The sequence below is a fragment of the Panthera onca genome, chromosome A2 (genome assembly GCF_046562875.1).
Source record: "Panthera onca isolate mPanOnc1 chromosome A2, mPanOnc1 haplotype 2, whole genome shotgun sequence".
Lineage (NCBI taxonomy): Eukaryota > Metazoa > Chordata > Mammalia > Carnivora > Felidae > Panthera > Panthera onca.
Genome location: NC_138340.1, coordinates 76,747,521 through 76,761,521, shown reverse-complemented (window position 1 = coordinate 76,761,521; position 14,001 = coordinate 76,747,521). Strand labels below are relative to the sequence as shown.

The window sequence follows — 14,001 nt, the reverse complement described above, 5'->3', positions numbered from 1 at the left end:
TCTCATCAGCACTATTTATACAGAGGACCTGAACAAGGAACATGCTTTTTTTTTTTTTTTTTTTAACATTTGTTTATTTACTTTTGAAAGAGAGAGAGAAGGAGACAGAGGATCCCAAGCAGGCTCTGTGCTGTCAGCGCAGAGCCCAAGGTGGGGCTCCAACTCATGAACCGTGAGATCATGACTGGAGCTGAAATCAAGAGTTGGATGCTTAACTGACCGAGCCACCCAGGCGCCCAACAAGTAATGTGTTTTTAATGACCTAAACTTCCATTTATCATGTGAGTCAAAACTTCAAGATTATAAAAAATGACACCTTTCTCAAGATGGTTGGATTTTTTTCTTTTTCCTGGGCTCAATCAGAAAGGCTCAATCCCTTTCTGACAAAGTGGATCCTTTGAGCCAATCTTCCCTATACAAAAATGGGATATGGAAGACACGTTTGCTCCTTTGTGTATATCCCTTTGTGTATCTCAAGCACTTTTTTTTTAAGAAAGGGAGCGGGGAAGGGGGTAGAAATAACGGACCTAAGCACTGTGTGCTGAACAGCTAGTTGCAGGTGCACTATCTTTCTGAACCATGACTGAAAATATATGCTCCTTTACCTTAGGAACATGGTTCCTATGATAGGTTTCTGTGGGGAACAGTATTTTCGCTATTGGTTTACAGCATGAACAGAGGACTATATACCCTGAACATGACGGCCATGAGAATGTGTCACCATGTATGGACAGAGACCCATCTAAACCCTGATTGTTGGGGAGATTATAGAATGAGTTCCATGGCTGTTTGTGACCACAGCACCACAGAAAGTAATATCTAGGTGACAGTCTTGTCCCCTTTCTTGACTTCCCAATGTCATCGTTGTTTTAGCCTGGCCAGCCACGGGGCGTCTGTGCCAGATCCTAAAGCTGGGTCGGCACAGCCCACTCATTTCCTGGTGCTCCCACATCCTCCCTGGACTGGGAGAATCACAGGCCATGTTTTCATCATCACTCACGATTCCTAATGGAGCTCTGTACACATTGGCACCCACCAAATGGAGGAATGAAATACGATGGAAAAGTTTTCTGTACTCTTGATCTACACGGACAGACAGCCTAAGTCGTGTGGCCAAATTCCCAATCCCTACCCCCTCTTTTCATTTCCCCCTCTGGTTTTCCTGCCTTCAAAACTCCAAGGTTGTGCCCATGCATGTCTTTCCCCCCACGGTGTTTTTGCTACGTACGGTGACAGCCATGATGTCCTAAACCGTAGCTTCCTGTGGAGCACCTGTCACAGCAGCGCCCGGCCACGTGGGGCTTACACTGGCACTGGCCCCCAAGCCGGCTGCAGTTGGGCCCCACCGAGCCCTGGGGGTGACAATTGCAGGCTGTGGGGAGACAAAGGGGACAATTAGAGGTGCGGGAAGTGACAGGGGTGCACCTGGTCCTTGTGGGAGCTTTAGTTCACCTCTCTTTCATTAGATACTTCTCTAATCCTTAACTCCCTCATCTGTTAAATGGGGAGAATACAGGATCTACCCCAGGGGATTATAAGGACTAAAGACAATAATGCCTGTGAAGTCTTTAGAACTGTGTGGCATGTAGGAAGTCCTCAGTAAACATTACGTAATAAACAGATCTTAACAATAAATGTTACTAAGTAAGTTAATGAAAGGCTTAAAATAAGTTGTTTTCATAATAGTCCCAATATAATTATTATTATTTCCGATTACTTCAATTCCTGATGATCCATGTTGGTGCTGGACTATTTGTTTGATTTCCCTTATTCTATATGTTTCACTAGGCATCCTGAAGGCAGAGTCCTGCCGGGTAATGGGAAAAGCCTTTGCTCAGAATTCAGGAACCCCAGGCTTTCATTGCAACTCTCACTCTATACAAGTGTTTCTCAACTGGGGGGAGATTTTGCTCCCTCAGGGAACATATGACAAAGTTTGGAGACTTTTTTGAACATTGCACCTGGAGGGAAGGTTCTCCTGGTATCAGGTGAGTAGCAGGTAGGTAGGCTGCTAAACATCCCATAATGCACAGAACAGCCTTCCATGCCGACCTCCCCTCCACAACAAAGCATTATCCAGCCCCAAATTTCAAAAGTGCAAAGGGTGAGAAATACTGCTCTAGAGCTTAGTGAAATGGACAAGTTACCTAGTGTTTTGGGACCCCAATAGCCTTGTTTATTAAATGAAGGTTTAATAAAGGATGCAGGATGAAAGAAGTTGTTTAGAGTTCCTTCCAACCCTGAAATTCCAGGATTCTGAATAAGTATTTTTGGAGCATTCTTCCAGGAATCTAGCATCCCAACACTACTGCAAGGTTCCTTTTTAATTTTCATTTTTTAAAATTTTTTAAAATGTTTGTCTTTATTTATTTGGTGGGGGTAGAGAATGCGAGTGGGGGAGGGGCAGAGAGAGAGGGAGAGAGAGAGGATCCTAAGCAGGCTCTGCGCTGTCAGCGCGGAGCCCGACGTGGGGTTTGATCTCACAAACCGAGAGACCGTGACCTGAGCCGAAATGAAGAGTCAGACGCTTGACCGACTGAACTGCCCAGGGCCGCTGCCAGGCTCCTTTTTTTGTACATTTACTGTACTGTGCGTTGTGATTCTGACACATCAAGAGACTGCTCTGCGTACCTAATCATTGGGCAATTGGTATTGACACTGATCGTTTGGACTAGACGCTAAAATGAATTAAATCCATTCATTCACGTCCCAAAAAGCAGCACATCGGGAGAGCCCATTAAGCCACTACTCACCTACTGCCCCATTGTTTAGCCTGGCAGACATGCTCACTATAAGCCTTTCACACGCACCCGGGAGCATCTGAGGTCCTGTTTTCAAGGCAATTTCAACACAGTTGTGCAGGTGATATTCATCCAAATCCTGCTTGCTGCAGAAATTCTCCAGTGAATTGATCTGGGGAATCAGACTAAGCTTTGGAAATAATACGAAAGGAAAACGTACATTCATAATGGTCTGCCGTTCAAGATTCTACTTATAAAAACAATGAGATCTATGAGAAAATACTTTAAAACAAGATTTTAAGATTTTCATTTTATTTAAGAAATCTTCAAATAGGCACATCTATTGACTTAGGACAAAGAAAATGGGACTTTTTTTTTTTTTAACCCTCCTTAATATATTATTAGCTTGCTAATAAATTTGTCTTAGGTTTCAAAGAGTCTTAACTAGGCGACGTGTGATAAATTCAGAAATTATGGCTCAGTGCATCCCATTGTGTCACTGGGGAACTCTAATTCCACAAAACTCTCCTTTTAAAGTTTTGTTCTTTTCAATTACATATGAACAGTTCTACATCAAACTGGCTGCCTCTTGGAGAGTCACAGTGTAGATTAACACACTAATGCTCTGAGAAGTCCTACAAGAAAGCTACTCTTAAACTCTGTGTTTCCATACTTACGTAACCACTTGCTCCTATATTCAAATAACACTAACATCCCATAAACCCAATATTTCACAGATGCATTTTGGGAATTTCTGGCTTAGACCATACAGCGGTTAGAGGGACAAGTGCATTGTTCTAAGCGTCTTCTCAAAGATGACTTGTCTGTAGTTTGATGTGAAGAAAAGCCATACAGTTATATTTCTTGAGAAGATTTTATCTAAGTTATAACCTACTACCATTTACATTTTTTAAAGCTTACTTATTTTGAGAGAGCGAGCATGTACAAGTGGGGAAGGGGCAGAAAGACAGAGGGAGAGGGACAGAATCCCAAGCGGGCTCCGCGCCGACAGCAGTGAGCCCGATGCGGGACGTGAACGCACAAACCACGAGATCATGACCTGAGCTGAAGTCGGACGCTTAACTGACTGGGCCACCCAGGTGCCCCTAAAATGTTTTTGAATGGCTTGGATGATGCAGCAGAGAACACGTTGGTACAGTGGAACTGATCACAAGTTGGTCATTCTGAACAACTGGTAGAAAAAGCAGCATTGACATTAAGGTTTAATTCACCAGGTCATGTTAAAAGAGTGAACTGGGTATCTCCCCTGGCCTTCTTCCTTTGTCCATTCTGAACCTCTTTCCCATGATCCTTTACTTCGACCCTCTTTCAACACCCCCCAGGCCCCCGCCCCCAGTCCTTCTCTGTCCTTTGACACCCCAGCAAGTGGGACCTCAACCCTGGATGCCTATTTCACAGCGTCTCCACTCCTCAAAACTCTATCCTCACCCTCCCTGCACTGTCTCTTTCTCCTCTTACTTCACAGAGAAAATGGAGCCTCCGACTTCCTGCCTCCCAAACTCCTGGCTCACAGGTACTTCCCCCGCCCCGTTCCCGGCCCAGCGCTTAGGAAGAGGTGTCCACCACTCTGCCCTCAGCCTTTGCGAAACTTCTCTGTAGGTTATGCTTTCGTTAAGCGTTTCCTTTCAACCGGTATGTCAATGTGCTTAAATCTCTCCCATTTGTAAAACCACCTCCTTGATCACATATATTTCTCCTGCCACTGCCCCCCCCCCCCCACCTCTGCCCTTTGACTAATTCCTTGATAGTCAAATTTCTCAAAACACGGTCTCCTGGCCACCCTCACTGCCTCTTCTCCTCCCACCTCTCCCCTATGCAACACCTCTTCGCCCACCCACCCCTAAATGTTGGGATCCTCAGGGTTCTCTCATCAGCCCCCTTCTTACTCCACATCCCCTTCCTAGGTGACCTTGACAATGATGTTGCTTCAGTTACCATCAATACATTGTTGACATCTGGATCTAGGTCTCTTGCCCACATCTCAATTATGGGCTCTAGATCTGCACAGACAGGCTTATTGGTTGTCCCACAGGCACTGCAAACCAACACACCTGAAACCCACTTTCCTTTCCTATTGGTAGGAAATAATGTCACCATCTGCCAATGTACTCGGTGTAGAAAACTGGAGGTCATCTTTTTTTTTTTTTAAGTTTACTTATTTTGAGAGTAAGAGAGAGAGCATGAGTGGGGGATGGGCAGAGAGAGAGAGAGAGAGAGAGAGAGAGAATCCCAAGCAGGCTCTTTGCTATTAGCACAGAGCCTGATGTGGGGCTCAAACTCACGAACAGTGAGATCATGACGTGAGCCAAAATCAGGAGTCAGACGTTCAAATGACTGAGTCACTTAGGCACCTCAAAAAGATCATCTTTGATACTTGCCTCTTGGTCACCAACACTCCCCACCTATCCCATGTTCCCCCAACATCGAGTCAATCACAGGCTCGATCCATCTAACCTCTTAAATGTGTCTTCATTCCCCCATCGCTGCTCTAATTGAGGCCATCTGGATCGCCATGGTGGCAGACCAACAGACGTCCCATCTTCCACTCTTACCCCTTTCCCCCATCAGTTTCCTACCTTGCAGTCACAGTGATTCCTTAAAAGCCAGTTTGTTCAGATAACCCCTCCTTAAAACCTTCAGTGGCTTCCTATTGCCTCAGGATAAAATCTAAATTCGATCTCTTTTGATTCTGTTATCACCCAACCTCTTGGCTCAGTGGTTCTGTTTGGGAGGTGCTGCCCCCTAAGGGGGCATTTTGGAAATTCCAGGGGGTGGTTTTGGTTGTCATGGCCATTGGAATGAGGTGTGTTAACTGGCTTTTAGTGGGTGGGGATCAGAAACCCCAGACATATTGACAAAAAAGAAATTCATCACATGGCTCCTATAGCGTTCAAATGTCTCACCAAAAATCCATGAAGGAGAAATCCTTGTTTACAATTCTGTGTTGAAAGCCCTGCTCTATGTTTTAAACAAACATGTTACACATGTTTGTAACACACCTGCTTTCATGGCTGTCTCGTGTAGGGTGATTCTGCACATATGAGCATGTCCCTGCCTCATTATGTCTTCTGCATATTCATGCCTGTGCACATACATATTGAAATACATAGTGTTTCTCTATAAATTACTCTCCTTTTAGGTCTCTTTGTATTTGCACATCACATTGATGTTATTTGGAAAGTGTAGGCTATAACGCCTATGAATTGCATTTTAAATTGGTGGAGGGTTACAAAATATTTGTCATAAAGTACAAATGGGTTGGGAAGGGGCGCCTGGGTGGCTCAGTCGGTTATGCATCTGACTCTTGATTTCAGCTCAGGTCATGACCTCACGGTTCGTGAGATCGAGCCCCACATCGGGCTCTGTGCTGACAGTGCAGGGCCTGCTTGGGATTCTCTCTCTCTCCCTCTCTCTCTGTCCTTTCCCAGTTTGTGCGTGCACGCTCTCTCAAAATAAACAAATAAACTAAAAACAAAAAAAGAGGAGGTTGGGTCAGGGGATGTTGAGAATCACTGCTGGAGTCACAATGAGCTTTTCCATTCAGTGACCTGTCCCAGCTCGTAGTGGCTCCTCTGCCACGTTGCCATTTCCCGTGTGATCGTCTGCATCTCTCCTTTAGAGAGTGAGCCCAGCATGTCCGGGCAGGTGCTGGGCTTAGTCACACCTGTGCCTACCATAGTGTCTGATTTACAGTAAACACTTCATAAATGTTTGCTCAGTAGAGAAGTACTTAGACATGTCTAGCGTGGTACCTTCAAGTGGATACTAAAATGACTACATTGTCCAAACACAAACCAAGTGAAGAGTCCCGCAGAAAGAAGCCAGAGGCTAGGATTGAGGACGAGGGCATCCAACCGGGGACTAACTACCTACAGTTCTTGGTTGGAGGCAGCTTAGAGGAGGCCATTCCTGGCACCAAAGCAGATGGACCAGATGATAAGAGTCCCCGTCAAATTATAGGATTTTGTAATGTCTTGACTCCCTTCTTCTCCTAGAAGCTTGTAAAGACTTTGTTGACCAAGTGCAGTCCATCCCATGGTTTAAAAGAATGACAGTGTTATAGTCTAGAATGTCTAATACAGCTTTTGTCTCTAAACACATTTTTACGGAAGCATATATCATGTAATCAGGGTGAGTGAAGGAAATCTCACGATGCTCCCCAAACAAAAGCTAGTTGTGCAGGAGGAACATCCGGGATTGAACAAAGCTTTCGTCCGGGCTTCTTGGTAAAGCATTAGATGCAAGTGTTAATCTGGCTGCAGAGAAGAAGGGACGTTGAACGGGCCAGGTCTTAGGCAGTCAAACATCTTCCCAGAGCAGCGAAATCAGTGGTATGGAAGTAACTGCATTAGTCTGTAATCATAGAATGCGCATGGACTTTCTCCTACTGGACATCCTGGGTCAGGGACTATAAGGGTCACTGTGGGTGCCCTGCCCGGATCTTCCCGTTCACCAGCTGCTGTGGCATTGGCTGCTGAAGGCTCACAGCTGTCCTTTTTCCCAGAAACTTGGACTCAGCCACTTGTCCAGAAGTTCATGCACTCATGAGCCGGGTGAGGTGGATGAGGTGGACGCACACAGGCCCACCCTGTTGCCTCCAGGTGGGACCAACTCAGTGGCACAATTATGCTCCAGAGCTCCCTGTGGGATCAGCTGCACTTCAGTGCAGATCCCATCCTTGCTCCGTTCCTTCCCCTGTCCCTTTGCTCCTCTTCTCCCATGAGCATGCCCTCAATAAATCAGGTGCACTTGAGTCCCTGGCTCAGCTTCGGCTTCTGGGGAATCTGACCTGAAACAGGGATCTAGCATCTCTTCTGAGGTTCTGGCAGTTTGCCGAGATCAGGCTGCTCTCCTACTTTTCATGCAGGTTTCGTGGATTTCATAGCTATACGTAAGAGAAGGTGTGTTTGAAAACTGATCAAATGGATATGTTTTTGAGTTAATTTCAAATTATCCAATTATGTTATGTATCTAGGAAATATCATTGCAATGACTTCATTTACACATCTGTCTTCTGTATCAGGCTGAGAATTATTTGAGGGCAGGGACCACATCTGACACCCCCAGGAATCTACCCATTGTCAGCTCATGTGTGCTCAGTGAATAGGTGACGAGCGGGTAATTTGCATGGATGCATGAAATACAGCATCAAGCCATCATCTTTGGAATTTACAAAATTCCAAATGTTCAAGATGTAGATTTAAAATGAGAAATATTGGAGCACTTGGGTGGCTCGGTCAGTTAGGTGTCTGACTCTTGATTTCAGCTCAGGTCACGATCTCATGGTTTGTGAGTTCGAGCCCCACATTGAGCTCTGTGCTGACATCTCAGAGCCTGCTTGGGATTCTCTCTCTCTCCCATTTCTTTGCCCCTACCCTGCTCGCACACTCTCTCAGAATAAATAAACTTAAATTTTTTTGTTTTAAATGAGAAGTATCTTGGGGTGCCTGGGTGGCTCAGTTGGTTAAGTGTCTGACTCTTGACTTTGGCTCGGGTCATGATCTCACAGTTCGTGGGTTCGAGCCCCACATCAGACGAGAGCTTACTTAGGATTCTTTCTCTGTCTCCATCTCTCTCTACCCCTCCTCCACTAGCACATGTGCGCTCGCGCTTTCTCTCTCACTCTCTCAATAGTAAATAAACTGGGGCACCTGGGTGGCTTAGTCGGTTAAGCGTCCGACTTCGGCTAGGGTCATGAACTCGCAGTCTATGAGTTCAAGCCCTGCGTCGGGCTCTATGCTGACAGCTTGGAGCCTGGAGCCTGCTTCAGATTCTGTGTCTCCCTCTCTCTCTGCCCCTCCCCTGTTCATTCTCTGCCTCTCTCTCTGTCAAAAATAAACATTAAAAATTAAAAAAATAATAATAATAAATAAACTTAAAAAAAAAAAACTGAGCTCTTATCAATCCTGGCTCTTATCAATTTGAGTTTCATGGCTATTATTATAATAATAAAATCCCTTTGTGATTTGGGAATTACTTAATGTCTTCCTTTCCCTTTCTTTAGTCTGCCTGGGTTCCCAACTTTTAGCTTTTTCCCCCTAAATTAAATCTGTTGGATTTGACTTTCTTACTTTGTGACTCACGTGGTGGTCCAAGAGTGCGGTTCTATAAAGCTCCTCAGGAGACAATATGACTTACACGGAGAGGGAAATCACGAGAATTCAAATCCTCATTCAAGAGTTTGTTTCAACTTTCCTCTTCATTTCTACCGTAACAGGGCAGAACCTCACCGCAATCTCCCGTGGCCCTCCAGGTGCAGGATTTAGACCATCTTTGGTGAAGGTCACCAGATTAAATACAAATCACCCAGGTGGAATTGAATTTCAGAGAAACAATGGATAATTTTTTACTATGTCTCATATAGTATTTGAAAGCAATATTTGGGACATATTTATACAATATTCAACTCTAACTGGGCACTGTGCTTTTTGTCTCCTCCCTCCCACCATCATTTCCTCCCTTCTCTGCCCGTTTCTTTCTCTCTTCTTTCTTTCTTGCTTTCTTGATTTCTTGCTTTCTTGCTTGCTTTCTTTCCTTTTCCTTTTTGCTAAATCTTGCAATCCTACATCTGGTCAAATAATCTTACACAATTTTTTTTTGATGTTACAATACCTGAACTTACTGAATAGAATTCAAGGTACACCTGTATCATACTGAACTCCATAGTAGATGATAAAGTAGCAAAGTGCCAGGTATAAATTTAAAATGTTTGATGGTTAAGAATTGAACATTGAAAACACAACTCATGAAATATGGACATACAACTAAGTCAGGGGTTGTCAAGCTGCCCATAAAAGGCTATACAGTAAATATTTTTGGCTTTGTGGCCCTTGAGTTCTCTGTGACAAGTACTCAACTCTGCCTTTGTAGCTTAAAGGCAGCTGTAGATAATATATAAACAAATGACCATGACCATGCTCATGTGCCAATAAACTCTGTAGGGCAGTAGTTTGCCAATGAAATCATATTAGAAGATTCTCATGAATATTTAAAAATGCAACTATAACAAATTAACTTGGTTTTGGGGCGCCTGGGTGGCTCAGTCGGTTAAGTGTCCGACTTCAGCTGAGGTCATGATCTCGCAGTTTGTGAGTTTGATCCCGGCGTCGGGTTCTGTGCTGACAGCCCAGAGTCTGGAGCCTGCTTCGGATTCTGTGTCTCCCTCTCTGTCTGACCCTCCCCCGCTCACACTCTGTATCTCTCTCTCTCTCAAAAACAAATAAACATTAAAAATATATAATTTGGCTTTTATCCACAAAATTACTTCTAAGAGATCCCACACAATTCTATACAATTGTCCTGTGGGTGGGATGAAACTGGTAATTTTACATATTGCCAATCGTCCTGAACATACATTGGAGACTACCTTCCAGAAATTCATTTGACAGGTTATTTCAAGAGTCAGAAAACCTTGGCAAGTAGGGAATAGATAGGTAAAAGAAAGCTTAAATTTCATCAGTGCCCAAACTCTGCCAAGTGTCTACCCTGGGCCCGAAGCTGGGGACAGAATGAAGGGATTGGAAGAAACATCTATGGCCCAACTCTGTGGGGGAAAGACATTGAAAGAAGTCATTCGAGGAAATATTGTGCATCGTTCCGAAAAATAAGAAGACTACAGAAACACCATAAGAAAACGCTCGTGATACAATGTGAACTGAAAAACATCTGTGTACGTACTTACATGAGCACCCTGATGACGACAATATGAGAACATGGTCGCCCATAAAGCGGAGCTTCTAAGATGGTGACCGTGAACGTGGGAGAATGTCTCCCGGAACTTTCCGTGGTGCCAGCACGCTGTGGTGGCTCAGAGCAGGGGCTCTGGCACCAGGGAGCCTGGCTGTCATTCCTGACACTTCGCTCACTAGCTCTGTGACCCCGTGCCTCATTTCTGTCATCTGTAAACTAGGGACAATGACCGTAGCTACCTCACAGACTATCGTGAAGACTAATAGACTATGCAAGACACTGCAAACCGTTGCTGACACGTGCTGTGCCGTAAGGTTTGCACTCAGTGCTGGTGACGTTTATAGAGACCGCGTGATTTTTTCTTATAACGCAACAACCTCATTTATACTTCTAAAGAAACATTTTACCATCGAGTCTGCAAGTAGAATTATCATGGGGCTCAGTTTAGAAGGCAGCACCCACGTCGCTTCGTGATACTTACTGAATCAACCAGGATGTGTGAATGAGCGTGGGCCCCTCCTTCCAAAGGCTGGGAAAAATAGACGTCGATGGAATATTGTACATCTGGTTCTAAACAGATGGGCGTGGGAAGCAGCACGATTCTGTATTAAGAGAAATAAAGCAGAAATTCAGTGACAAAAGTACAGTTATATAACCTAAGCGGCCATAGCTGCTTCTCCCAGCGTTGAAGTGGGTTCTGCCTCAGAGCAGAGGCCAGGTCTAGACCAGCTCGGGTGGGTTGAGTGGAAAGCAAAATCACACTCAGGTTCTCTGTGGCTCTTCCACAGGATTGTGCCAAGTAGCAAAGCCTTGGGAACCATCAGCCACGTGTTGTCATAAGTGCTTTGGGAAAAGGATGGAAACGGAAGTCCTTCCTCCTGTCTCCCATGCTCTCAACAGGGTCTCCATTTTAGTTTGCCACAAATCTCCGATGTAAAATTAGTGGCCTCCAAATCAGCAGCTTTTTACCCTGGAGACTCTCAGCTGTTGAGGTACTGCCAGCTGAGTATTTTATTCCTACTCTTGGAGCGTTTCACTTTCTCACCTATCAAGGCCATCTGGGGAATGGGAAAGGAACATTCGAGACCGAGAATCAGGAGATCTGGGCTGGAATCCTGGTTCTGTTATACACCATCTCCGAGGCTGGGGCAGGTCTCCAGGTATTCTCACTCTGAATTTCCTCCTCACCTGACGAAGAGAAAGTCTTCCTGGCTGAGTCGTCAGCAAGATATGATCTTAAACGTGAAGCTTAGTGTAACACAGCAAGCGCTTAATAAATGTCACAGTCTCCTTGAATACACCTCTTCTCCTGCTGAGCTCTTTGCTACAAATTATTGATAGAGGCCTAAAATTCTAAGAAGGCTTCTGTGTTTGAGGACAGGTCCCAAGCATACCTGGAAGTCGCCGGTAAAGGGAAGGACTGAGGTCGTGGCCATGGAGTCTCACGTGGACAGTGCTCACTCTTTCCGAGGGGGTTAACCAGGATCTGGACAGCCCAGTCAGCTGCGGGCTACATGGGCGTGACATAAAAGCATGTTTTCGTGAGGACGTATACACAACACATGCCTAACGGACAGCCCTTGCCATCAAATCTATAACCCATGACCCCCTCAGAACAGGGAACTTTAGAGCTGAGAGAAGTCTTAGCGGTTGGCCATCAGCTCTAACACGCTGGCAGCTGAATGGCGGTTTGGGTAGACAGAATGTTGTTTCTGGCCATAGCTCTAGTTCATAGGCTCGAAAGACCCTGGTGCTCTGGACAGGGCTGGTCTTTAATGTCTGTCTCCCCCAAAGTCCATTGATTCATCCTGTCCCTGGATCACTGAACAAAAATGAAAATTTCAAATCCTTCACAAAAAGATATATACTGTTTTTCATCTTATCATGTAAATATTAGGGTGCCTAGATGGCTCAGTCGGTGAAGCGTCCGACTTTGGCTCAGACCATGGTCTCGCTGTTCGTGAGTTCGAGCCCCGCATGGGGCTCTGTGCTGACAGCTTGGAGCCTGGAGCCTGCTTCAGATTCTGTGTCTCCCTCTCTCTCTGTCCCTCCCCTGCTGGCAATTCTCTCTCTCTGAAAAATAAGTAAACATTTAAAAATTTAAATATTATTATATAAATATATTACATAAATTTTCTTATTTTACATTTATTACTAAAATAAATATATTACTAAACCTATTTATATGTATCTAAATATGTATAGATTTTTATAGCATATAATAATTAGCTATATTCTGAAAGCCATGCAATTTGGAAATTTTTTTTTTTTAAGTTTATTTAAAAGAGAGAGAGAGAGCACACACATGCAAAAGGGGGAGGGACAGAAAAAGAAAGGCAGAGAGAGAATCCTGAGCAGGCTCCACACTGTCAGTGCAGAGCCTCATGTGGGGCTCGAATCTAGGAGCCATGAGATCATGACCTGAGCCTAAACCAAGAGTCGACTCTTAACCGACGGAGCCACCCGGGCATTTCCAGCCACCCTGGAAATGCTTTTTAAAGATGTCAGAGGGGCGTCTGGGTGGCTCAGTCAGTTGTGCGTCTGACTCTTGATTTCAGCTCAGGTCATGATCTCGTGGTTCGTAAGACTAAGCCCTGCCCTGGGCTCTGTGCTGGCCGTGCAGAGCCTGCTCAGGATTCTCTCTCTCCTCCTCTCTCTGCCCCTCCCCCCCCCCCCCCACGCTCCATGCCCTCTCTCTCAAAATAAATAAATAAAAATCAAACCAAAAAATTAAAAAAATAAAGATGTCAGAGATGTGTTCTATGGAAAAATTTGTACCTTATATTTTTAATGACTTCTTATACTCACCAGGTCCGAGTTCACTCAAGTCCCTTGGCTTTCGTTTATCAGTGAGAAACAGAGAATTATGTCATATCAAGAATTTCAAAGCAGGTCAGCAGCTTTGGTCGTGTAACACACAATGAGCACTTCCAGAGTGTGGTCCCTGGAGGGACTCTGGGGACCCTGAGACCACCCCCAGCCTCACAAAATACTTTTTGGGGCAGATGGTCTGTGGGGTGTCAGATTATCATTGAAAAGATTCTGCGAAGAAAAAGTGAGGAACCACTGCTCTAGATCAAGTGTTTTTCTAATTTGGTTTCTATTCTGTCTTAGATATTTCTCAAAAGGCAGGGGGGAGGGGGACAGGGTGGTGGTGGGGCCGGGGGCGGGGGGAAGGCCAGGGAAGCCACGAGGTGCAGCCTGCTTTTAGTTTTGCTCTTGTTTCAGGGTAAAAGCCAAGTGCAAATAAACGCCTCTTCTGTATCCCTAGGAGTCAGAATCTCTTCACACAGGTGAGCCTGTGAAGTTCTTAGAAAAAAGCCCAAGGAGGGCAGAATTTGTGTTATTTTAGTTTTTTATTGTTCTTATACAAACATTCCATCACCACTTCCTCAGACCTTGTACCTTCAGTATATAACCCCGCTCTAGCCTCTCTCCACGGAATAGAGCACACATGCCTCTGGCTTAGTGTGTTGTTTTAATATCATTAGGAAACCCTTTGATTTATAATGCCCTCCAGATGTTCTGTTTTTTGTGGGTTTTTTTGTGT

General features: G+C 44.8%; 1 protein-coding gene across 1 annotated transcript in view; it reads right to left on the bottom strand.

Moving 5' to 3' along the window:
- LAMB4 (laminin subunit beta 4) overlaps positions 1 to 14,001 on the bottom strand; it is a 112,164-nt gene that overhangs the window by 45,999 nt on the left and 52,164 nt on the right. The window contains exons 17-20 of the mRNA XM_078442558.2: positions 11,846 to 11,961; positions 10,933 to 11,053; positions 2,754 to 2,931; positions 1,229 to 1,372 (exon numbers count right to left, since the gene is read on the bottom strand). Coding sequence (XP_078298684.1) covers positions 1,229 to 1,372; positions 2,754 to 2,931; positions 10,933 to 11,053; positions 11,846 to 11,961 — 559 coding nt within the window. The remainder of the gene's footprint in view (positions 1 to 1,228; positions 1,373 to 2,753; positions 2,932 to 10,932; positions 11,054 to 11,845; positions 11,962 to 14,001) is intronic.